The 26,498-nt window shown below is 48.1% G+C and overlaps 1 protein-coding gene across 1 annotated transcript in view; it reads right to left on the bottom strand.

Annotated features, from left to right (window-relative positions):
- Window positions 1–8,411: 8,411 nt before the first annotated feature.
- Window positions 8,412–26,498, bottom strand: part of LOC8028511 (beta-1,3-galactosyltransferase 1) — a 44,152-nt gene continuing 26,065 nt past the window's right edge. The window contains exon 2 of the mRNA XM_002399698.4: window positions 8,412–10,676. Within this exon, the coding sequence (XP_002399741.3) occupies window positions 9,549–10,658 (1,110 nt within the window). The 5' untranslated portion in view covers window positions 10,659–10,676 and the 3' untranslated portion in view covers window positions 8,412–9,548. The remainder of the gene's footprint in view (window positions 10,677–26,498) is intronic.

The following is a 26,498-nucleotide window of genomic DNA, read 5'->3' as shown; positions in this document are numbered from 1 at the left end:
AAATCTAGCGGAGAAACTAAATTTGTTCATAGAGGACGTTACACCAAGTCATGTGACGTCATTCAGCGGGGAAACTGAATTTTGTGTTTTGATCACGTGACGTAATATTTCCCGCTAAATTTAGCGGCGAATTGAATCGCTAGCGAAGTCACGTGACGACCATTTTCTCGATAAATCTAGCAGAGAAACTGAATTTGCTAATAGGTGACGCGACACTAAGTCATCTGACGTAATTTTTCCCGCTAAATTTAGCGGGGAAACTGAATTGGTGTTGAAGTCACGTGACGTCAATTTTCCCGCTAAATTTAGCGGGGAATCGATCAATTCTCGTCGCCTTTCGCAAATTGTATTAATTGGTGTAGCAATTTCTAAACAAACTCATTAATTAAGTAACCATGACAATATTTTGGTTAGTCTTCTAACCGACTATAACGGTTATTCATCGATAAATGCTTGCCGAGCCCGATAAACACGCATTGAAGATGGTATTTAACCACGTACAGAGCACGACATGGGCAAGTGATACCCGGCTTTTTCTGTTTCCTTCACGTATATTTGTAAGTCTCACCATGCTAGCGCAGTGCAAAGTGTTTGTTTGGGGAACCAACGTAATCGGGCTAAAACTTGGCGGTTCCTAATATACAGTCTTTTGAGCAGAAGTCGAAAAAGCACCAGTATCATATCTTCAAAGAAAGGGTAAAAACACATGCGAGCTGGTGAAGACGTACGGAGCGATAAAAACTACTGATCTCTATGACAATGCTCTTCTTGCGTGTTTCATAACAATAAATTTATTTTTCAATACCTCCAAGCACTGACGTTCCGTGTGACGGCGGTACAAAGATGTACAGTATCACACGCGACATCTGTACCCAGGGCCATTGGAACATAATTTTACTGCCTTTAAAGACGCAAGAAGAGCAACATAGCTCAGTGTAAGGGATCTGGGGGAATAAGCATGAGTGATAAGTTTATTGCATGCACAGTGCCAAAGACGCTCATATTGGCCGAGGAACGCTTTCAGTACGATGATGCTCCATAGCGATCTCGTCTTCGAAAACCCTTCTTGCTCCGCAGCGTTGCTCTCTTTGTGCTCCCATGTGATCCATTAGTATAGATTTGGAACATAACCATGGTTAATAGTGCATAAAAGTACGTACCAGATCCCCCCTCCCCCTTTTATTGAGAGCAACTCACCGGAACAGCTGGACGATCCAGAACTCCGTGGCCGATATATATATATATATATATATATATATATATATATATATATATATATATATATATATATATATATATATATATATATATATATATATATATATATATATATGTATGTGTGTGTGTGTGTGTGTGTGTGTGCGTGTGTGAGTGTGTGTGTGTGTGTGTGATCTAAAGACATCTACGCGCGACAGACATTCAGTACTTAGGCGCGGCGTCGATTCTTGATCGGTATCCAAGCGTGCGAAGGCGCAGAGACACAGCACTTCGGTGTGCCAAGGAAGCATTGAACACGCCGCGAGACCGGCGAAACTTGCTGTTGACGAGTTGTGCCTTTTCCCTTCGGCACTGCGCTTTCGTAAAAATTTTCACGTGTTCTCAACGGCAAGTATCACGGCTCACACAGGATCCTAAAGGGGCGATGCAACAATTTTTGTGCTTTGCGCAAATACCGCTAAGACCGGATCCCTGACGTTAATGACCTATGAAATGCGCGTTCGTTTTTCACCCTACGCAATAGAAGTCCCAGAAAAAAAAAATAAAGAAAAACGAGCAGCGTTCACTCCCTCAACTCGCAGCCAGAGCAAGCGGCCACGTGATCTGGAGCCGATTGTATGCCGCCAATGTTAATAATAGCCACACACGCTGGGGTTGGCAAAGCACAGGACACGCGCTGAGTTCCAGACATTGTTATGGCTCGGCTATTGTCGTCATTGCAGCGATTGGACACGGGCGTCTACCCGAATGCTTCTCGAGTTAGTAATTATCACGAGCCCAAATCGAGTGCTCACGCAATGCTCGGGTCCAATCTATAAACCGCATTCAAATATCGTCATTGGGGTGTACGGCGATCCCCACGTTACGTCATCAAATTTTACAAAAGAGAGATTGAATGAAAATGGTCGCTTTTGTCCTTGAAATTACACCGTAACAAAGGAGTGTCTTGGCCAGTGGCGTTGAGTGCGATAATCCTTGAGTCCCACTAGTGCCAGTAAGCTGGTGTAAAGTGAAAGACATGCCAATTGAATATCGTTGCACCGCTCCTTTAAGGAACGTCTTCGGCAAATGACGATGAACGAGTAGAAAACGTGTCATCGCGGTTGGTTGCCATGGTGATCGCCATATTGGACCCTTTCAATGCTTCGAAGCTTCGAAAGGGTCGTTAAAACCAGTCGCACCAAAATCGCTATGGAGCATCATCGTATTGAAAACGTTCATCGGCCAATAGAGTGTCTTTGGCACTGTGCATTCAATAAACCTATCACTCATGCTTATTTCCCCAGATATCTCTTCTTGCGTGTTTCATAACAGTAAATTTATTATTCAATGCTTCCAAAACACTGACGTTACGTGTGACGGCGGTACAAAGATGTACATTTTACAGTATCACACGCGGCGTCGGTACTTGGGGGCATTGAGAAATATGTTTACTGTTTTGAAACACGCAAGTAGAGCAACATAATTGTAAGAGATCTGGGGAAATAAACATGAGTGAAAAGTTTATTGCATGCACAATACAAAAGAAGCTCATATTGGCCGAGGAACGCTTTCAGTACGATGATGCTCCATAGTGATCTTGGTGCGACTGGTTTTAACGACCCTTTCGAAGTTTCGAAGCTTTGGAAGAATCCAAAATGTCGATCTCCATGGCAACCGACCGCGATGAGCAAATCACCTTGAAAGGTTTTGTCGTCTGTATGTTGCTATGTATTTGTTTGTATCCGGCTAGCAAGTGGGAAGGCAATGGCGCTATATTCTCAGATCCAGTGACTTTAAGCGCGATCCAAACCAACGCTTCTTTTTGCGGCTGTAGGTCGTGCGCGCCCCGGATGTGACGTATTTCGTGACGTCGCGCCGGTTCTTCGCTCCTTCCGGGCGCGCATAAAAAGTTGGATGATTTCAAGTTCTTTCTGAACGCGCACGGAAGCGCGCTGTGACATAGTGGGGCGCTCCTGTCTCCCGGCCAATCGGTGGAGGGCATGCTCCGCGTATCTTCACCATCCTAGCGCAGCCAGCGCAGCGTCGCAGCCGAAGCAGATTATCTTCGCAGTTGCCCCGCGAGTATGGCCCGTATTGCTGCATCTATGAACTTCTCCCTGTTTCCGACGCGAGGAAGGTGACCGAAAAGAAGGCTGCTGCGGACGCGCAGAGGCAAGAAGAAGCTGCGCAGAAGGCCGCAGACGCTGCCGTCTTTGATGTCCAAAGCAAGTGCTTTCAGTTGCTCGAGCACGTCCAGAATAACCCTTGGTTGTACGGGAAGCTCCGGCGCGACGACAAAGACAACCCGAAACGGGAGAACGTCTCGAAGGAGATCGCCCGGCTGTTCGGCATCGTGCGCTGTAAGTGCGGTTTTGCATCCCCTGACATCTTGTTTTCCCATTTTGTGTTGCGCGTATGGTTGACTTGATATGTGATGGTGTTGGGTTGTTTTTGTAACAATATTTAAAAGAAAAAACATTAAAAAATCGACAGACAAAGACAGTAATATTTGTAAATACACAAATGATTTTTTTTTTGTTGTTGTTTTTGTCTCACGTCTTTGCGTTGTTTGGACGGTTGTTTCAACCAAAGATGAGAAGGAAGGAAGATGATCACTGCGTCGCCTTTATTCCTCTTTTTGTTCACACCCGAGAAAGTTCTTTCTCGGTTGTATGGAAAAGGCTGAACTCCATTTGTGTCCTTCAGACAATCGATCGTATTTAATTATAACTTTCGATTGAGCCAAGCATTTTAGAAAATACTTCTCGAAACGAAATGACAAATTACAGTACCATACCGCCCGAAACAAATTTTTACGATTCTTGTTTTATACATTTGTTCCAATTGGCCCACAAAGTATACATAGCATCGTACACATAGCAGATGTTAGTGAGATCGGTATTAAATGTCCGTACTTGATTCACTGCTAAGTTGATGAGCAGTGAAAGCTATATGTACTCTTTGTCTCTAGATCAGTCAGTCGCCTGTCCCTCAGTGCCTGATCCACTCTATGCCCCTTGACTACCCGGAGAGTATGACCACGCTGTATGCATGGCCACCTATTGTTGATTGTTCCTACGAGCATGTAGCTTTAGGTTCCGGTAGTGCGGTACTCGAAACGCGGCAGCGGTTTGCTAAAAGTCCCTATTTATGCTAACGACTCCGCGCGTTCCATAAATCCCACCGATAATGGTCGACGGTGACGGCAGTTACTAAAATGAAGCTTCCATTAAGCCGTAATCACACTGGTCGTATACATCATACAAAAGACACAGTGCAGACATGACGACAGAATTATCTGCGCACACGCCTCAAACATGTTCCAAGCATTTCTTATACATATGTATAGTCTTCGAACATGTCGGAAGTCGGGTTTTGTATATCCAGTGTGACCGTCATACAAGGAAAACAAACGCAGCTCAGACAGTGTCTCTAGACTGTCTTATGAGGTATTGCCGCGTGTGTGCCTCGAGGTTGGCAGCGCATCGCGGCTCCTACGTGAGGGACCGGGGCTCAAGCCTCTTTCTTCGACCGATCCTTACTCCCCTAAAAAGTTTGAGCCCTCTCTTTTCGGCTGTCGTCGTGTGTTCCGGTTCAAACCATTCCAGTACGCACAACGTATATAAAACCGTCGGTAACTGCTTCGGGTCAGTCGCGCTATACGTCGCCGACGCAAGATGCTGCCGCATTTCGCTTTTAGTTTCTAGACGCAATTTCGCCTCATTGAACGTTCATTTTTAGTTTATTAGCAGTTGGACCGCGGCTTTATAGAGATACATACCTGAGGGAAGTTACGGATCGACTCTCGATAATATGAATATGATTTTACGACGGTTCTTTGGCAATTAAGTCCGAAGAATGTAGGGTGCCAGTGCTGTTATATCACGCCCATTGTGGGGATTTCACGTGTCATTCTTCTGAGCCTTGTATGGTGGAACAAACACTGAAGGGACATCTGGAGCACATGGAGCACGTACCATATGCCAGAAATATCGTGCTGTCTTCCTTACGGTGGCCTAGAGTATCAAACACTCGGCATTACGGAAAAAGAAAGCCAAAAAATCCCTCCCCCCTCCCCCCAAAAATTCCGTAATCAGTATACGAATTACCTGGAATAATAGTAAACGTTTCAATAATATGACGTACCTCGAACGCAAGCGTTCCATACTTGTCTCGAAACTATACACAACAGGCTGAGTTCGTATCCGTGAGTTCATTTTTTTTTCTTTACATAACAGCACAGAGTTTGACTCTTTTGGTTCCCGTTATCTTGAAATTGCCAGTTTCGCACTTCGCCGTGGAGACACCTCGATCCTGGGCTTATAAGTATATGTTTTTCCTGCGCCATACTCAAGAATAGCCGCATACAGTCCACATGCCATTCACTTCCGTTTTGTATAGTAATATTGGTTAGGATAGGTTTTCCCTTCACGCACCGGAGAGGATAGAAACAATTACGTCAGTGCTTCCCAATCTCTCTCCTGCGACCCACCAAAATACAAATATCGCGTCGTGTTGGTGCGAGGTTACCCGACAAGAGCAGAAGGATAACGACTAAGTATAATGGTTTGTCAATGAACAGCGGTAATGCCCTTTAATTGGTACAGTGCCAGACTTACACAGAGAGACTCGTGGCAGAGATCACTTGGGGTAATTGGCACAGTGGCGCTGCATGAATGTGCATTGGGATGATGGCAATGGTTTTGCCACCCGATGGGTAGTGGATGTATTGAGTTGCCAAGACTGGGTTAGAGACTTGTGAGCTGGATTCCCCATCTTTCCGGGAAATGAGCAAATATGTCGCTAGACAACTGCCTTGTTGTTGGTCAACATTGGGTTTCGCGACTAGCGCTAACTCCTGCTGCTACACCAGCAGGTGGCTGTGCTGGCTTGCTCGAGCTAGCTTGCATGAAACAAACAAAAGAAACCTGTTTTGAGACTTGTTGAATACCTTAGATATTATTCGATTGAGGTTGTTTCATGTGTGTTCGAGCACATCAACTCTGCCACGAACAAGCTGCAAGGTACAAGACAGCTGCGAGGTATAAGACAGCTACAAAATACTCAGACTTTCACAGAATATATAATCACTTGAAAATATGAAAGATCTGGTGAAGTTAATTTTGGACCCACAGTTTTGATTTGCTTCTGGAAATAATTCAGCTTTACTCTATCATTTTCGGGCAGTGGTGATGAACCAGTTGAACAGTCATGAGCGGGACAAAACTGGTGGTTTTCGCTTGCGAAATCTCAAGATGATGCTGTCTCAATAATAATAATAAAAATAATCTAAATTACTACAAATTTTAGTATTCAGTTGCACCCCAATTCTTGTAACAGGGCGCTCGCCCCCTACGGAGCGTTACATGTGCCTTAAGAGGTGGCGCCACATGTCGCTTTTAGAACATGTCGTGACGGCCGCTGTCGTTTGAACATAATTTTCGTGTAATCAAGCATTCTTACAAAACTAAATAAGCGAAATGAGTCTCAAATTAAAGTAAAATTGGAATAGAGGACAATGCGGTTGTGCAAACTTGCTGCCGACACGACGCTCGTCCTTCAACACGGTAGAAAAAGAAAATAGGTGTCTGAAAAAGGCCAGGTAAAGAGAGGTCTGCTCCGGCTTTGAGCTGCTCGGGCTTCGAGCTTCTCCCGGCATGGGCACTGTCGGGTTAGGGGCCGCCAAGCAGGCACGGTGGTGCGCCTTGTTGCCTTGAAAAATGTGCGCGCGAATAAGGACGATTCCTGGAGTATCTAGACATGTTGGTCATCTCACGGCGTTTGCCTGAAGCGACAGTGAGCATTCGACAGACTTATGCCATGGCGAGGCAATGCCATTCAGACGCGTCTCTCTTATTCCACCGTGCCCTTCATTGACATGTAGCACCACCTCCAACTGGAGCACGTCTGAATGCAGCTATCAAAGTTTAAAATATTTAGTTCGTATTCTTCACTGAAACGTAGATAAAGGGACACTGACAGGGCATTTATGTTCGCCTCGGTTTTTAGTTGTACGCGACATATGAGAGCCCAACTACCCAGAATAGAACTTATGGCACGAAATTCGATTTCTTTCCACCCGAAAACCGCCTATCAAGAACTGGCCGGTTTGAGTCGCGCTCACTCTCATCTCCGTGGTCACGGGCCGTTTTTTAAGGTTTAGACATAACTTCCAAATATAATCAAAGTCGTAGGTCATTGAAGACACACACACAATATTAAGAATAGAAAAAGAAAGTGATACCCATTGTTTCTGGCTCCTAAGAAGCTGCAAATACGTTGTTTGGGGGAAGAAAGTATCACAGTCACGTGACTTCCGCCACCTCTCTCTTCCTCTATATTTCTTCTACCTCCCCAGTCCGGTTTCGGTTTCAAACAGTTGCGTTTTTTTTTTTACGCTATTAAAAATGTATGTGACGCTGTAGCAAAATATTAATTGGGTAGTCTTCTGATACTATAATGAATCGTCTGGCGAAAAAAAAATTTTGGGGGGTGTCAGTGTTCCTTTAAGCTTTGAAATCTCACAGGGTACAACCAGCAACTAAAATACATATTCGATTAAGCTTGCAGTGCTCGCATTTTCAGCGCACCCAAACGCGAATGCCACTCAATTTTTGCAGTGCCTGCTGATAAATAAAACAAATATTTGTGTAAATAAAAAAAAATTGTAAAGGGACACTGAGCAGTTGTTTTTCTTTGCCAAAATGTTTACTGAAACACATTATGCGAAGGTCGAACTAGCAAAAAAAATATTTTTGGCAGAAAATTTGTTTTTGTTTTCTGCTGAAAGCCGCCAGTCACGCCACGGGTGTTCACGTCTACTAACACTCTATTTTTCATTGTCACGTGCATGACGACAGAGTGGCCAAATATTTTTGAAGTTGTAGGTCGTCTGTGACATATATTAAAATTAATAGTAACTAGAATAATAAAACGTAACTTTTATGGCGATAAAAGAGACATGTTGATTTAAAAAAAAAAAGTTTGAACGCGTAGTCGCGGCAAATGGCTCCCCGCGACTCCAGTTCAATATGGCGTCATCAATATGACGTCACATTTCTCTGGTTTCGGTTTCACTGTTTGTTTTCCTCAGCACGTGACTATTCGACAAGAAACGTTGGGGGTAGGGCCACCAAGCAAGCTACGTTTGACAGTAACGACAGCTCGGCCATCTCTTTACCTAGCTGTATTGTTGCCAGTTGTCTTTTTTAAAGTTTTGTCTAAAATCGCAGAAAACGCGTTTCCATTTTCTAGATTGTTAAAATTGTCTGCTACAGAGCAAAGCGATACCACCCGAGCTCCCCGACGGTATCTCAAGCTCAGGAAGTCACATTTTGGAATGGAAACTATCGCCAATTGCGCCCATTTATCATCAAAATAACGACACTGGAAAAAAAGAATGGATATTGGATTGTTGACAGGCGTAGCTGATACAGCGGTTCTAGTAAAGGGTAGTAAGTGTTTCGACAAGAATATGTTATTTTTGAAATGTCAGTGTCCCTTTAGCTAGAGTATTTTTTTTACTTAAAAACCCTACTAAAACAAATGTTGCACAAAATAATTGGCTACTCGGAATTCGAAACGTGCCATTTTGAATGCTTCTCTGTCTGTTGGTCAAAGAATTACTTCGGTAATGCTAACAACAGGCTCTGTTTCGTGTGCTTCAAAAGTAAACACTTTTCGAGGCACGGAATGTACACCCGCGGTCAATATGAGCTGAAACACTCGACCTGGCATTTTTATGCGTCTGCGATCCCCGCAAGCTCTATAAGGTATCAATTTGTAAAGCAGTCCGAAGTGTGGAATCTCAGCTTCGGATTCTATTCCCAGTTTGAACCACAGAGCTCTGAGATACTGGTAGGTACACCAAATAAGCACCAAAGACGGTTTCAGCTTATATTGTCCGCGATAGTACCTGTTTGACACAAGAGGGCAGATACCAACTGGAATGAGGTACAACAGCGGCTGGCCACTGCAGCGGTGCATCTTTTCTTGGGAAATAGATTAAGTCGAATTAGCAAGCGCTCTTGATGCAGGACAGCTCCGCTGGTTGTAGCACTTCTTGCTTGATTTTAGTGCAACCTGCAAAGTCCTAATTTCACCTGAAGTTCAACCAGGTTACGCACGGAAGTATTTGGAGGGTCGTTGGGCCCGTACCCCTGGCGTTTGGTCTCTTCGGCTAGCTGGAGCTCGCATGGATCGCAGTCTCAAGTGACCACAAGACACATCACTGTTGGGCGTGCGGCAGCCCTCGAAGCATCCAACCCGTCACGCTGCGATCGAGTACGGGTCCTTTCCCTCTCACCAACACGAATAAAGCACAGGCTTCCAGCTGTTAGTCCGTGTGATCAGTATCGGCGTGGTTTCGCGGCCGGAGCAATGACCCCCACGACCCTCGGGCAGAAGAAGCCCTGGGTGTTGATCTCCTTCCAGAGCGCCTGCATGTCCGACGGACCCAGCTCGTGCGAGGTGATCCTGCCCTCCCGACCGAAGGCACAGCTGGCCCTGACGGGGCTCACTCGGGGGATCAGAGAGATCCCGGGGTGCCCCAGTGTCCGTAGCCCGGCCTTGAGCCTGCAGAAGCCCGTCACGTAGGCGTCCTCGATGAAGAACACAGGCGTCGCCAGGGTCGCCTCGTAGAGTCTTCGAGCGGCGCTCAGGGTGAAGGCGTACGCGAAGCCGCCGCAGTAGTGCGGGAACAGCTCGCCAGGGAGCACGTCGCGGCCTACGCAGTACTTGAGATGACGCAGAGGCAGGGGACCTTCGTCCCGGCGTAGGATCCGTCGGACGGGATTGGAGCGGCACAAGATGGCGTCCCCCAGGGGCGACGCTTCTTCCAGGGCGGCCAAGAGGTTAGGCACGTGCACCAAGATGTCGTCGTCCGTCTTTAGCGCGAAGTCGGCTCCAGGGCACCGGGTCACGACCCACTTGAGACCCATCACTGATTTGAGCGCCAGGTGCTCGAAGGACTCTGGAAAGTCCTCCTGGACCAAGTCGCCATAGGCGTAGCTCTCCGCCAGCAGCGACGAAGCCGACGTCTGGTTGCCGGGGTTGGCCAGGAGGAACACGATGCGAAAGCTCAGGGCTTCCTGTAGGATACGCTGGCCCCAGGTGTCCCGGATGGCCTGCCTCCGCTCGGCCCCTGTCCTGGAGTCGGAAGCCACGAGGACGACGAGTTTGGGAGGCGCCGCGGGGTCGCACAGCTCGGCATTGTCCAGGAGGTAGGAAAAGTTGTGGGGGTTGTAGGCCGAGCCCCTGTGCACGGTCACGTTGTCCTGGAGCACGACCCATCGCGGAGGGCCCGTCCACAAGTTGTTGTCGTCTCGGGGCTTGAGAGGCGCCTGTCCGCCGAGGAGCAGGAGCAGCAGGCCCGCAGAGAGCGAGGCGAGCACGCTGGCCAACGCTTTGGCGCACGCCCTGCCGCCCGCTCGGGGACCGCGGCGGCGGCTCTGCGGCATCGAGGCCGGGTACGTCCTCTGCAAGGGGTAATTGAAGCAGAGTTGCAAACTCATGGTAACTACCCTTTGATGCCACTGGTGTGGCTCTCAATTTATACATCGAACATTGCCAACACACTCTTATTGGTTGACCGAGGAATGTCCGGGTTTGATGTTTTAGAGTTACTTGGAAAGTAATTATGCCTGTTGTAGGTTAACTGCATAATTTTAATAATATAAAAAAAAACTAGAGTACGGCCGTCAGTGTAAATATCTTTTCAACTATGCGCTCAAGTCAGTGCTCAATACGGGCTATGAATATCTACCTCATTGGCCCTCATGTCTTTCGTTGCTTACTCGCCTTCTCTTGTAAGCACCAGGGAGCAAAATTGATAGAAATTACTGTGAGAGCGCAGGCGAGCCGGTGTGCATGTTAACAATTTGGATGAATTGCCCGAGGCTGGGGCGAAAAAACTAAAAATATTAACCGTGTATGAGAGATGCCTCTTTCTGTCCACGGTTGATGTTTCTAGTTTTCCCAGTCTCCACTAATGTATCAAAATAAAAAATTAGCTAGTAAGCAAGGTGAACTGGGTTCTCAAATTTAAACTTGTTCAAAAATAGTAACTGCATAATCGGGTTTATTTTGTCGACACCCACGGGGAACAATCCTAGCTATTACATTAGGAACATCTAACATTGCCAACACGCTCAAATTGGTCGACCCAGGGAGGATCTAGTGTCTAATTTTGTGACGCCCTTAGGAAGTAATTCTGCCTGTTGTGGGCTAACTACATCATTTTAATATTATATAGAAAAACTAAAATACAACCGTCAATTTCTGTTCAATTATACGTTCAAGTCAGTACGCAATAGAGGCTACGATTATCTGCCTAATTTTTCCCCAAGTCTGTTGCCGCAACAAAATGAGCGGGTAAGCATAGTGAGCTTGGTTCTCAAATTTAGAGTATTTTATAAAAAAAAAATGGTAACTGCATATTCGGGTTTCGTTTGTAGACAGCCATGGGGATCCATCATAGCTATTAGATTAGGGACTTATCGTAGAACGTCAGTGTCGGATTGCGGGCCTCACGAGCGCCAGCTCATACCGCCCCCAAGCAACGCAAAACTCCTGCATGCTCTCGCGTGTGACGTACGAAAACTCCACAGAGCGTGTCTCTCCTACTCGTCCGTCGTTTTTAGCGCTTTTACCCCTAAGCGTGTTCAACCAACTAGCCCAAATCCAAACCCTTCTACGAAAACTCCCTATTAATGTGACAAGCAAGAGTAGCTGCACTACTGAATCACGCGACAAGATAGAGAAACAATAATTAAACCTGTCCTCCGCACAGCTGCCGGTTCATGCTTCTGGCGATCTTTCTTGAATCACCTCCCAGGAACTAAACAAAACTTTTTGGGAGGCGGACCTTTCTGTTTAATACGATGATGTGACATTTGGGTGCCTTTTGCATTCGGTACATTACTTTACGAAGCGCGAGGCCAGCACTAGCGCACCAGCCTCCTGCGTCGTCTGCTCCTCGTACTTCTAACAAGTATCGGCGCGCCTCGCCAGGGGGAGGGGTGGCGCTGCGTATGCGCAGCGAAACTTCAGCCGCACAGCCCTATACCCTTCGAGTGTGGCGATAAAAATTCAGCCCCTTAGCAATTGTCATGTACGAGGAGTTGCTCAAGGACTTCCCCTAAAGCAGATTCGGCCAGTGATTGACGATCTGTACTTCGCTTCGGCTAAAGTCCAAACGCAGCCGAAGTTTTCTGTTTGCGATTGGCTCAGCGATGCCTGTAGAACACGTACACAGAAACACGGCGGACACCACGACGCTGCGCTTTTGACGCGGTACGATTGGTCACCGTTATCTCGTAGCGAAGCGAAGTGACGCGCTCGCAAAAGGCGTCGCCGAGGAAACTCTCTGCGGCGAGCAAGTTCGTCCGCGCGCCTTACGCGCGTTTGTTTAGCACCCAAAAGAAACCAACGAGCTTTCTTTGTTTGCACCACGACGTCGACCAATGGCGGAACGCGCGCTTGGCTGTCTCGTCATCGCGCGTTTTCTGCGCGTTCCCGATACTGCTCTTCTATTTGGCCTCTCCTCCTCGCACTCCGACGCACCAAAGACAGATTTTGGCAAACTTGCTCGCCGTATAGTATACTCCGTTTCATGTCCTACCGCTGCCAACGCTACAACCTGACGGAGCCAATCAATTGCAGCACCAAAAGTGCATCGCTACGGCACTTGTCGTCTTTGTGTGTTTCCTGTTACTGGCTAAACCAATCACGTGCAGTAAATGCGGCGTGATCCTGCTTTCATTTTTTTCTCTGCTGTGATTGGCTCAGCCGATGATAACAAACACACAAAGACGACGAGCGCCATGACGATGCACTTTTGCTCTTGCAATTGTTTGGTTCCATCAGACGTAAGCGTTGGCTGGGGTCGGAGTTAATGTGAAACGGTGTATGCGGAGCGCAAGTTCGTCTGCTTCTTCTTTTGCAGGGGTTCGGAAGACAACGCCAAGCTCTGATTGGCTTTGATCGAAGGATAGTGGGTAGGCCTCGAAGCAAGCTGCCTTGAGGTCTACCCACTATCCTTCTATCAAGGCTAATCAAAGCTCGGCGTTCTGACGTCACCACAACCCCTGCAAAAGAAGCAGCAGACGAACTTGCCTTTCGCAAACCGACGAATGTCATCTGGCACGCCCCAGCGGAAGACGAAATTAATTTCAACCACCTGCATTTTTTTTTTTTTTTTTTATTACGCGCAAGTGACAATTTGGTTACACGGCGCCTTCTCCGCAATACGAATTCGTCGAATTTCGGGCGCCTCGGCAGGGATTCGAACTCGCCACCGGGGACAGGCCTTCGCTTTGCCACGGAGCCCCCGAGGCGACCCGCGAAAGCGTTGTTGGGCGCTTGCAGCGCTCGGCAAGTGCCACTGTGACTATGGTCTCTGGCCGCGTGCCACCGGCAACGGCCCTTCCTGGCCGACGCGGCATTGCACCCTGGCCAGGGGCGAGTTCGGCGGTAGGAAAACTCGCTTCCCGTGCCCCTGACCCACTTCGGGGCAGGGGGCGATTCGAGTCAAGGGCCTTCGCAGAAAGACCGCCGTTCACCACCGACCGCCGTGGCCGAGGAAGGCTGCTGATTAGGGGTGTGGTCGCCCGGGGACGTGCACCGCCGCTCTTTTCCTTCGCGGTTTTTGGCACTGCGTGTTTCTTCGACGTCCAGCGCGAAGCTATACCACGTCCTGGCCGATTTCTGTTTTACTTTCTTCTCTGTGTCCGGGGTAGGGTTTGTTGCACAAGTTGCGAGCGATGAATTGCCACGACAGAAACTCCTATGGCCGGGTTAATTACAAGAACGATTTCACGTTCACTGTCAAGGCTGGGAAATCCGACGGAAGCTTTCGAGAGCCCCAATAGAAGTGAAGCTTGCAGCTTATAAAACGTTGGTCAGGCTTTGCCGGGAGTACGCGTCCTGCCCGCGGGACCCCAACACTCTCACAAACTTCATCGAAGCTCGCAAAAGTACGGAAGATTGAAGCGACGTTTATTTGCAACCGGTAGAACTGATAGCGTGAATGAAATCTCCACTTTAACAGAGCGAACGCTAGAGAGAGATCGACCTCCTCTCAGCGTTTATTCTGCTAATGTGTAAAGAGCTGGGAGGAGCTTCCCCTGAACTCTTAACTTGTTTCCACTATAGTTTACTAGGCTTTGGAACGTTTGAAGCTGGGCGTTCGGAAAAGAGGTGAAAGTCTTTGTACACGGCATATTGTCAGGAGTGACATATGCCGTGTACAAAACTAAACGTTTAATGGAGCGAGCTCGTGCCCAAAACAAAGTAAAAGAAGCTTAGCGTCGCAGGCGTCGATGTCGGCGAAACAGCAGGATTGAACGCTCCAGCGAGACTGACTTCGGCTCGCCACGCGGAGACCCTTATGGAAACGCCTGGGCTTCTCAAACAATCGGCGTAGAAAGTCCGGCGCGTAGAACATTCCGACCTCGATCAGAAGACCAGGATCTCGAACTCATGAGAACGCTAAATTGAAAGGATAAATAGACGAAACGGCCACTTCCAGGAATCGAACCTGGGGCCGCGCCTGGGGCCGCCGCGTGGAAGCTAAGCACGGTAACTATTCGGCCACGCACGCGCTCGCTCGACGACGCGCATGGCATGACTCCTCCCTTATAAAAAGCGCATCGCCCCGATGTCGTACGAAACAAAACAACGCAAATAAGAAAGAACGGTAAAGGTAATCTGGAACACAAAAAAGTCAACAGTCCTATCGAGTGTAGAATGGCTTAAATCGAACGACGTGAACCACCTCGGGTCGCGGTCGATGTCATGATTATGCTTGCGTTCCGTGTCGGTCACCACTACGTAGTTGAGCTCCCCGAGGCGACGAAGTACCTTTTATGGCCCAAGGTACCGTTCAAAAGTTTCTCGCTGAGGCCGTGGCGACGGATGGGCGTCTACACCCACACCCTCTCTCCGGGCTGGAAGTGGACGTTTCGGTGACGAAGGTTGTAGCGGCCAGCGTCGACGGGTTGCTGGTCTTGAATCCGGAGTTGGCCGAGCTGGGGACTTCTTCGGCCTGTTGGGGAACCACCTGGTCGTCGTCGCTACCGTCGTCAGCTGGATCGTGGGGCAGCATCGCGTCGAGTATGGTCGTTACCTTCCGACCATTTACCAGCTGGAAGGGTGTAACTCCAGTGGTCTCTTGAACCGCCGTGTTGTATGCGAAAGTGACATAGGGCAACACCTCGTCCCACGTTTTGCGCCCTACGTCGAAGTACATCGAGATCATGTCGGCGATAGTCTTGAGTCGCTCCGTCAGGATGTTGGTCTTCGGGTGGTGCGCAGTGGTGCGACGGTGGCTGGTGTGACTAAGCAGAAGGATTTCTTGAGTCAACTGTGCCATGAAAGATAATCCCCGGTCCATGATCAGGACCTCGGGCACACCGTACCGAAGGTGCAATCGGCGAAAAACTTGACAACTTCTACTGCAGTTTCTGCCGGAAGAGCGCTCGTCTCGGAGTATCCTGTGAGGTAATCGGTTGCTGCGATTAAGCACCAGTGAGTTGCACTGCGTCGTCCGAGGCAATGGTCCATGCAAATCTATTTCTATCTGCTGGAACGGTGCGGTCGGAGGCTCAATTGGCTAAAGTCCCGCCGGCGTAGTTGGCGGTTTATTGCGCCGTTGACACCAGGGGCGGATGCAGGAATTTCCTGAGGGGGGGGGGGGGGGGGAGGGGTCAGGTGTTGGTCAGCGTGCCATATGTTTAGGAACCCCCTCCCGTTCTCCCTCGTTTCACGCCCTAAATTTTACACATGCAAATATCAAGAGGGGGGTTCAGGACATCCGGCCCCCCCCCCCCCCCCCTCTAAATCCGCCCCTGGTTGACACTGATGGCACGATCGAACGTAGAAATGGACAATCTTCGGGAGCTTGGGCCAGTAGTACTTCTCTCGAATCCTGGCGAGTGTCCTGCTGTATCCAAGGTGTCCAGCTGTAGGATCGTCATGGAATGCTAGGAAAACGTTTCCACGAAGGCCACTGGGAATCACCAATAGCCGCGCTGAGTTCTTGTAGCCGAAGTTCTCTTTGTATAAAGTACGTACGCCCTGTACCAGCACAAATGTTGGCAGGATCCTGAAGAATATACTGAGGACTGCTTCTCCTCGGCCCTCCAAGTGCTCGATCAGCCGGCGGAGTTGAGGGTCACCTCGCTGGAGTGCTGGCACGCTATTCATGTTGACGTCGTCGTCGGCAGTGCTAGCGGGAGTTGACTCGAAGGGGGCTCTCGAGAGACAATCGGCGCCACTGTGCTTGCGGTCGGACTTATACACGACAGTCATGTCGAATTTTTGCAATCGGAGACTCCAGCGAGCAAAGCGTCCTGGCGGGTCTTTAATGTTGGCGAGCCAACAGAGTGAGTGGTGGTCTGTGACCGCACGGAACGGGCTCCCGTACAGGTAGGGGCGGGACATGGTTATCGTTCAGACGACGGCAAGTCATTCCTTCTCATGAGAAGGAATGACTAGCCGTCGTCTGTGTAGTCATCGAGTAATTGCTGTCGGTCTTTGAAAGCGTCTGACTGGCGTAGTCGATCACTCGTTTTGTTCTCTCCTGCAGTTGAACGAGCACCGCTCCGAGTTCCGTATTACTTGCGTCCGTGTGTATTTTGGTCTCCGCAAATTGGTCGAAGTGTCCGAGGATGGGAGGCGTCTGGAGTCTTCGCTTTAGCTTGTCGAAGGGCCGTTGCTCCTATTTTGTACAATGTAACTTTACGGCGTCTTTTGCGAGATGTGTCAGCGGCGCGGACAGCTTTGCAAAATCTACAATAAACCGATAAAGTATGAACAAAGTCCGAGCAATCTTCGCACGGCCTTCTTGTCGGATGGCGGCGAAAATTCTGCCACGACACGTGTCTTCTCGGGGTCAAAGCGAACACCTTCATTGCTCAGAACGTGACCCAGGAACTTGAGTTGGCCGTAGGCGAAACGACACTTTGATGGCTTGGGCGTCAGTCGCGCGGTCGTGATGGCGCGAAGCACTGCCCGAAGGCGTTTCAGGTGTTCGTTGAAATCCCGTGAAAATACGACGACGTCATCGAGGTAAACGAGGCAGCTCTGCCATTTCAGACCCGCTAGCACAGTGTCTATGACACGCTGGAAGGTGCTGTAAAGAGTCTGAAAGGCATCACTTTGAACTCGCACAATCCGTCGAGCGTTACCGACGTACAATCCGCCGGTCACGTTCGTCGACTTCAATCTGCCACTAGCCACTCTTCAAGTCCATCGACGAAAAATATGAGAAGTGACGCAGCCGGTCTAATGTGTCGTCGATGGCGGGAAACGGATACACGTCTTTTTTGGTCACTGCGTTCACTCGACGGTAGTCCGTGCAGAACCTTAGAGAACTGTCCTTTTTCTTTACGAGCACAACTGGAGAGGCCCAAGGACTGCTTGAGGGTTGGATAATGTCGTCGTCGAGAATTTGCTGCACTCCTTGTCTCTCTTTCAAAGAAACCGTATGGCGACTGGTGAACAGGGAGGGCGTCGTCGTCGGTGACAGTGCGATGCGTCCTTGAACCCCTGAGGACGTGGCGAAGTCCTCGCTGAATTCGCCGAAAAGCTCGAACAGGTGTAATTGTTCAGTAGCGGGAAGCTTCGGGTCGATGTTAATTTGCAAGGGCGGTGTTCTTTGGTGCTGAGATGAAGACGGGTTTTCTGAGAGTGCAGTTATTGCTGCTGTGTCCCGGAGTTACTCGATGTGGCTCAGAGTGGTACCTGCCATGAGGTGTTGCGACTCTTGTTGGAAGTTTGTAACGAGGAACATGGCACAAGCGTCCTGAAGCACCTCTGGCGACGCTGAGTCCTCTACTTGGAAGCAACTGGACGCTGCCCTCAAGCAGTGCTCTGACGCGGGAAGCTTCATCGGTCAGGACGGTCACAAAAACAGACGAGCGTGGCGGCGGGTTTACAGGGTTGGCGAGGACTCGAACCGTGGGTGACGTTGCGTTGGGTTCCTCTGGTTGTAGGACACGTGTTTGTAGCGCCAACCTGTCCGTTCCGAGGTCGATGACGGCGCCGTATCAGCACAAGAAGTCGATACTGAGAACAACGTTCCTCGCAAAGTCCTGAAGAACGACGAATTTCACCGGGCAGGTTTCACCGTGGATTTCAACTCAAGCAGTGCACCTCCCGACAAGTATTATGAGGTGCACTCCGGCTGTTCGGATTTGTGGTCCATTCCACGGAGTCGTCACTTTCCGAAGGCGTCGAGAAAGCCTCCCGCTCATGACGGAGTAGTTCACCCCGGTATCCACGAGTGCCGACGCGTCATTGCCGTCGATGACTACGTTGAAATGGTTGGGCACTGTTCCGGGAGTGTCGTTCAGAGGCAGTTCGTCGCTAGAGGGGAAGCTGTCTGGCGTTCTTGGAGGATCTTGTCTTTGTTGGCCATGACGCGTCGGCACTCCCGGAGTTGCCGCGCTCAGTTTTCCCTGCGAGACATGTGAGACAAACTCTGTCGTCGGGAGTGATGAAAAGTTGACCCCAGACGCCGAGGGAACGGGGAACGGGATCTTTGGGGTGCAGCCGGCGGCGGAGACGGCGATCGACGCAGGTATTCCTCGATGTCCCTTGACCGCTCTCTAAGCCGTCGTCGAGGGTCATTATATATGCGCGAACCCCCAGACCCATCTGGCGGTAGGGGCAGCGTCGGTAAATGTGATCGGCTTCCCCACAGCGGTAGCAAACAGGGCGTCCACCAGCTGTCCGCCACACATCGGTCTTCCTGGGCCCGGGTTGCTGCGGGTGGACGTATATGCATGGGCCCGTTCTTCGTCGCGTCAGCAGTGCTGGGGTGCTGTACCTTCACATCGAGGTGGCACTTGGTCACGGTGGGCAACTGGCGGTGGTCGTCGGGCCGTGGTTCTGTAGCTGAGATTGGGCTCTTCCGGTGCTGCCACGGTGACCGGAGCTTCTGGCTGGAAGGCTCGCTGAACCTCTTCTCGGACAACTTCGGTGATTCGAGGCGAAGCGATCAGCAGCGGGTAGAATTTTCCGGAGCTCTTTCCTAATGATAATGCAGACAATTTCTCGAAGGTGGTCAGTGCGGAGGCCGCCCTGGTCGAATCGGAGGGGTACCAGTGTCGAAGCAACAGGCGTGGCGGCGAGTCGGTTGTAGTGGCTGACTCGAGCCGACAGTGCACGCTCGATGTTAATTGCTTCGGCGACGAATTCGTCGACAGTAGTTGGTGGGTTGCGAACAAGGCCACCGAAGACGTCACACTTCGGCCCTCTGATCAGGAGGCGCAGCTTCCCCTCGGTGGCCAGAGGGTCGGCGCAGCAGCTCAGGCGGAGGTCGTCTTCAATGGTGCTGCAGGTGACCGTTTCGTTGGGGCCTTGAGTCCTTACTTTCAGAAGGTCTTCCGCCCTTTCGCGTCGGGGTTGGCTGGCAAGCCCTTGCTTACACACCTCCTACGAAGTTAAATAAAGCTTCGCGGTTCTCCAGCCAGTGCCTCGCAGTTCCTTCCAGCGAGAAGTACGAGTACATGTTCTGCAAGCACTGCTCAACTGACCAGCCGTTATGGCGGGCCACACGTTCATAGAATTGCAGTCAATCCTCGATGTCCTCGTGGACCTCTCCGTGGAAAGGCGGTGAAGTTCGCGGTGCGACAGGTAAGCATACGACAGCGGCGACGGCCGGTGTCTGCGACGACTGGTTGTCCATCGTCGGCCTCGTTGGCTGCTTGGTCTTGGGTGGCAAAAGTCCGAATTCCGGGGATAGGCATTTCGTGCGGCGGGCCGGCGGCTTGCTCGGGTCTCAGTAGCCTCTGCGGATGGTCCTTTTGAGCAGGGGATTAGGCTTGTGCTCCGAGGCCTCGGAGGGGTGCGCTTCATGTGCTGCGTTACCCCGCACCTCCGCCAAAATGTCACGAATGACAAATGATGAGGCGGCTAATAACTGGAGAAACTAAACGCGTAATGGGGCGAACTTGTGCCCAAAACAAGAAGAATGTTAGCGTCGCTGGCGTCGATGTCGGCGGAACAGCATGATCGAGCGCTGGGGAGACTCGCATGTCAAATAATGGTTTACCTTAAATCAATCACTCTCGTTACATAACCTTAATGCCGCGAGCAAACAGTCGTTTTAACAATGAAAAAGTGATCAGGGAGTTTCTAGGACGATAATTATGCTTTGTGAAATTTGACACGGTAAAACTGATCTGCTCGCTGCACATTCGCTAAAAGGTTGACCCCTTTGTGGGCAGGCGTCGAAATTCCCGGCTCGTTTAACAGCGGAAGGTCGGCCTGGGACACCCTATGTATTGTTTTTGATGCCTCGTTGTATAGCTGTTCCTAATGCCTTTCTCAATGCCCTCTTATCAGGGTGTCTAGCAAATTATTCTTTTGAAATTCCCTTACTTTTTCAGGTTTTCCCTGACCTTTTCAGGTGAAATTCCCTGACCACTCTAGAGGCAGTTAAATATACAAGACCATTGGCATTGAGCATTGAGCACAGTGAGGATCATTTTGCACGGACCTAATATAATAATAATAACAATAATAATAATAATTTATTTTCCTTTTTTTACAAAGGAGGGAGATAGGGCAAAAAGCTGCGTGGCTTGCAGCTTGACGAGGCCCTACTCCGTGTAGCAAAGCAGCAGAGACATTTCAAAACAGGACACGCAAAAAACAAAGTACTACACCTTATTGCATCGATTACCTAAAAAAAAAGTCTAACACTGTTTTCCAATAGCATTTCGCGTAGCATACCCTTTGATTTTTTTGTAATGTCAATATTTTCACCTTCGAGCTCATTTAAAAGTGACGGTAGTGTATGTTTTAAAGAAGTTAGTCCATAGTTCGTGCGGGAAGTAGTAACACACCAGCCCTCACTGTGTCTAGTTTCATACGTCTGGGTTGTTGCCTCCAGGCCCGACAGCACAGAAAGAAAAAAGTTGTTATTTTGTTTTACTGCCGTACTGTAGACTCCCATCAAACGATAGTTGTACAAATGATTAATTGTCACAGTTTTATGTTTACGAAAAAGCTCCTCAGAAGAATGCAAAAAAGAAACATTTTCAACTATGCGAAATACATTCTTCTGTATTAGTAGCAGTGTTGTTAAGTTTTGTTTCGTTGTGGTTCCCCAAACCAGGTGACAGTACACGCAATGTGTGTAGATCAGAGAGTAATACAAGAGCAACTTCACTCGCGCGGGAAACATAAAACGAGTTTTCGATATTATTCCTATGGCTTTGCAAACCTTCCGGTGGATATACTCTACGTTTTCAGTCCAAGAGAGTGATTCGGTAAAAATGACACCAATAATTTTAACAGATTTTGCAATCTCTAAGGGAGATGAATTCATCGTGATATTTAAAGGCAACGATATTTTACGATTCCGTGGTCTAAACAGTACGCATTTAGTTTTGTCTGTGTTTATTTTTAGTCCATTGACTTGCGTCCATAAGTACAGGTTTTCAAGAACAACTGCCGAGGTACTTTCGATCTCAGAAGTTGTTTGACCTTTAATAAAAAGAGTAGTATCATCTGCGTATGAAAAGAATTTGACGTTTGGTGCGCATTGTTCGATATCATTTATAAACAATACAAACAACAGCGGCCCAAGTACACTCCCCTGGGGGACTCCAGTCACAATTCTTTTGGTTGCTGAATTATAATTATTTATGCTAACAAACTGCGTACGATGTTCCAAATATGATTTAAAAAGTTTAAGTCCAATTCCTCGGATGCCATAGTGCTCCAACTTTTTAATTAGTAGTTTATGATTAATTAAATCAAATGCCTTAGATAAGTCAACATACACACCTAGAATAAGCCCTTTATCCTCGATAGATTTGAGTATTTCTTCCTTTTGCATTAATAGCGCTGTTTCAGTTGAACGCTTCTTCCTAAAACCGTGTTGAAAATCGGAGAGTATGAGATGTTTTTCTAGATAACAAGAAAGTCTGTGATGCATTATTTTTTCAAGACCTTTAGAAAAGATTGATAACAAGGAAATCGGTCTATAATTTTTAAATGTGTTCTTGTCGCCGCCTTTGAATATAAGCACAACATATAACTTGCATATTCCGAAATATTCAGGTTCGTCCAGTCCGGATCGAGTACTTTCTTGCCGCCGCCATCGTCAGTGAAGAGGCCACTCCCGGGAACACAATGAAAACACGACGCTCAACCCCAACCGTCAATAACCAAATGGCAACATGGCCGCCGATGCACTTTCGGATACTTTCGGCTTAAGGCTTGGATTGGATTGGGGTCTGCGACTTTCCCATTTGTTACTAAGTCTAGTAGCTCTATAACTGGATCTAGCCTACTGTCGCGCTCTCAATCGAATCCATTTCAATCCAAGGCTAGGCTTGGACTGGATTTGTCGGTTGTTCTTTGCATCGGGCAGCACACTCTACAGTGGGTGAGCAGAGCCCGCGCACCGCTCTAAGCAGAATTTATTGCCTATTTTTCTGCCCCCAAAACCTCAAGTCTTTGCTCAGGGCACTCTATGGCGTTTCCAGCTCATTTTCCCTGACTGTGCTCGCTTTTTGACAATATCCTTGACAATTCCATGATTTTTCCCGGTAATTAAAATTTCCCTGATAATTTTCGGTTTTCCCGGACGCTAGACACTCTGCCTTATGATGTATACTCCAGCTTGAACTCAAATAAATCTACAATATAATTAAAAAAAAATGTATGCATATATTTTGTTTGCTAAGTTCTCCTCTCAAATGTGTTACACATTTTATCAATGCAGTTTTTGCACCCCCTCTCCACATTCCACAAGATACCTTTGCCGCCTCATATTGGAACTCCTCCTAGATAAAAAAAGGCCGCAGTGCCGAACTTCCTGCGTCACGTGCCGGAGGCCATCTTGAGGCACAAATTGGACGCCAAGTAACAGCTGAACGCTGACGCAGCATTCTTGTACAGTCTGTTCCACGAGGGCTCGCCTCCGGCAGATGACGTAGGAAGTCTGATATTACGGCCTTCTATCTAACAGGCGTGGGTGCGGCGAGTTAACAAATCTATAAAAAAAACTTTTTTTTCTTTGCGAGCGTTTTTGTGATCTCCGGTCGTTCCTTTCGCTTCTGTCTTCCAATTCAAAGTTTATTTCATGAAATAAAGATTTTTCTTCCATATTCTCGAACCGGCAATATAAGCCCAGTGACGGTGAAAATTCAGATTTGGGAGTTTTCGCGCCAAGCCAACGAAGGACATCTAGCACGTCCCGGCAGAGGACCGAGAATTCATTTCGACCACCTGGGGCTCTTTTGACTTGCAACCGAAGATAAGCCTCCGTCATATTGCAGTAACCTCGCCCGATGATCATGAGGACGCTTTCTAGACATAGGAAAAGCTAAAGAACATCTCAAGCAGTTTTATATTAAAAAACACACACACACACACTTGTGCCGTTTTTAATTTGGCCTCCAAGATCACGAATACCAAAATTATACTTCAGATTAATGCACCAAGTAGCCCCAACCGCGCTTTAAAAATGATCACTGAATGCTTTCCTTCTCGGTGCGTTCCTCTCCCGCACGTTCTGTCCCGCGCCTCCTGCAAGCCTTATTCGTTCTCTCACAAGCCGCACACGCAAGGCAGTTGAAACCTCTGAGTATGACGTCACACCCAGCGGTTGGCCTTTTTCGGTTTTTCTCGCGTCTGTAGACGTTTTCTGTTCACTGTCGTTCTCAGTGTCGTGGGTTTCGTATCTGCTATGCGGGACGAAAAATATTAAAACATTTCAACCTGGAATATGCGAGAAAATATAGGAGACGCAAAATAAGAGTGTGTGACAATCACGCATATTTCGTAAACACCTTTCATAGCGTGGAGAGGTCAAAGCGATGTTTTACCGCGCACCACAAGTGACGGACATTCAAAATGGCTGCGCCCTTGTGGAAAAGGTGTATTGATGCGTTCGGGTTAAATGCTCGTGATATTCAAATTCACCAGACGAAAATAGGCTTGAATTCACCTATAACGCGTTTTTTTTTCCCTTCAAGAGCCTCTTCAGCTGCCTTTTAATAACTACAGAAACCTAGAATAGAAAACAGAGTGCGCTGTGATACTGAAAGTGACGTTTCAATACATGATGATTAAAAACCTGAGACTGTGGTTGTATAACTTACACCAGCTCGCTTGCACTTTAACCGTTTTTTCATTGACGTTTCAACTTGCTCAATATCGCAGTGCAGACTGTTTTTTTTTTTTTTTTTTACGTAGAATTTTATTTTATGTTTTGTGATTTGGAAGGATTTGGAAGGAGGGGGGGGGGGGGGAATTTACGAACGGCGCAGTGCGACGATGCGAATCCTATCGTGGTTGTGCAAGATAGTAGACGACCTTCGCGGAGTATAAAAATCAGTATGCAAACTCGGGCTCGGGTTACCTTCAATTCTCGCCTTGCAACGAGCGAGTGAAGAAAACAAACGAAACAACAGACGCAAGGTGCGTAGCGGTACTTGGATTGTGGTTCAGGGTTAGACATAACGGGCGGGAGAAAAAGAAAGTAAAATCACTGAGACAGAAAAACGTTCCAAAGATAAAGAAAAAAAAAAAAGTCAGGACGAATCAGTGTGTTGCATATTGATTTCCGTTTATTCTTGCAGAATTAGCAGCCCGCTCAAGCAAGTTTTGTTTGGTATTTTTTATTATTATTTTGTCTCAACGGGCGAACTCGAAGGGAATGAAAATGTTCGGTCCACCATATTTTTTTCCGTAGAAATTCACGTTCCTCCCCGCCCACACCCACACAACTAAATTATCCGAACATAAATACTCCCGTAAAACTGCTAAATGGGCTACACTTCGTTTCAGCTGAAATCCAGACGCAACAGATGATTGGGACCGATCAAGTAGCGTGAAAAGCGCAAGTCACCGGCAGCTTTCTGTTTGTGATTGGTACAGCGATGACAAAACACGCACAGAAACATGACGAACATCATGATGGTGCGGTTTTGACGCTGTCTGAGTGCTCCTATCTGCTCGTAGCGTCGGCTGCATATGGATGCTTAATTGTGAACATATAGCAATAAATTAAAAGTAATTAATACATCTGTCGCCGCTAAACAGGCATATAGGCTGTTCAAGAGTTGCATGCGCCCTTTTATATTCGGATAATTTCATTTTTATGTGTACGGTGAACGCGCGTACCATTTGATCATCCGAACAAAGCGCACTATGTATTCTTCCGTACTAACTTATAGGAATACTCCCCGCTCAACCTTGCCATTAACGATTGGAGCGCCTTGCCTAATAACATAGCAGACATACAGGACCATCGATATAATTTTTTTTTCGACATCTTGATTTGTTTTAGAGCGCAGCTCTTAGACGCCCGTTTCCGGCTTGAGCGGCGTCGCCGTTGGCGTAACCGCGCGTTGCATTATGGGACGTTTCCCATAATGACGTCAAACGTGACGTCACGTGTGACGTTACGAAGACAATATCTCCCCCTAAATTTTGTGAAATTTTCCTGCCAAATTTAGCGGGAAAATTTTACCCTCGTGACCCTCCCTTCCGTACCTTCCCCTCCTTCTCCTCAAGAGCTGCGCTCTAATTCGGCCTTACAGAAAATTGTAAACGTCTTTCCCTTTTATCTCAGAGAAAACCTAAGTCATCATCTCGATTTATATTAGTTATCTCGCTATGATTACGTTGCGCGCAGCAAATGTCTTAATGTATCGTCTTTTCATTTTTCATTAGCGTGTTATGGCCATCTGCTTTTCTTTTTTACCTTTTGTTTTGTTGCTGTAATAAATACCCGCCCCCATGTAGTGCCCAAAAGGGCCCTTAGAGTAAATAAATAAATATATAAATAAGTTCATTAATTAAAGCAAACCGTTCCTCTTTCTGATATATCTTTTAAGAAATCATAAAAATAGTTATAAACAAATTTGTAATTCTTTTCTTTTAAGGAGAGCGTCTCAACCTGCTCCAACGCCCTTTTCGTCCCAGACTCATTATGCACTATTTTGCGACAGACGAAACGTTCAGCCTGATACCATCAAGGAAGAGCACCGTAGCATGCGTGTCTCGAATTTCACGTGACACGTTCCGAGGTATACCACCGAGGTACAACTATAAGCCAATGCGCGGCCCTCTCGCCACGCCGCTACGGTGGCGCTGACGTCGCTACGGTGCATGCGAAGATAATAGGGAATTGTAGTAGACCGTTCCCGCAGCCCGCTAAGCACCCGGATAGCGCTCCGTAATCCGCCACAAGACCTTGAATTATGCAGAGAAGGCTGGCGGCGCGCATGCGCAGCTGCGGCGTTTTGTTCGGGGATAACGTAGCGGAGGAG

Source organism: Ixodes scapularis, unplaced genomic scaffold, assembly GCF_016920785.2.
Source record: "Ixodes scapularis isolate PalLabHiFi unplaced genomic scaffold, ASM1692078v2 PGA_scaffold10__122_contigs__length_95168666, whole genome shotgun sequence".
Classification (NCBI taxonomy): Eukaryota; Metazoa; Arthropoda; class Arachnida; order Ixodida; family Ixodidae; genus Ixodes; species Ixodes scapularis.
Note: the sequence above shows the minus strand (reverse complement) of the source record. Positions and strands in the feature narration are given on the sequence as shown.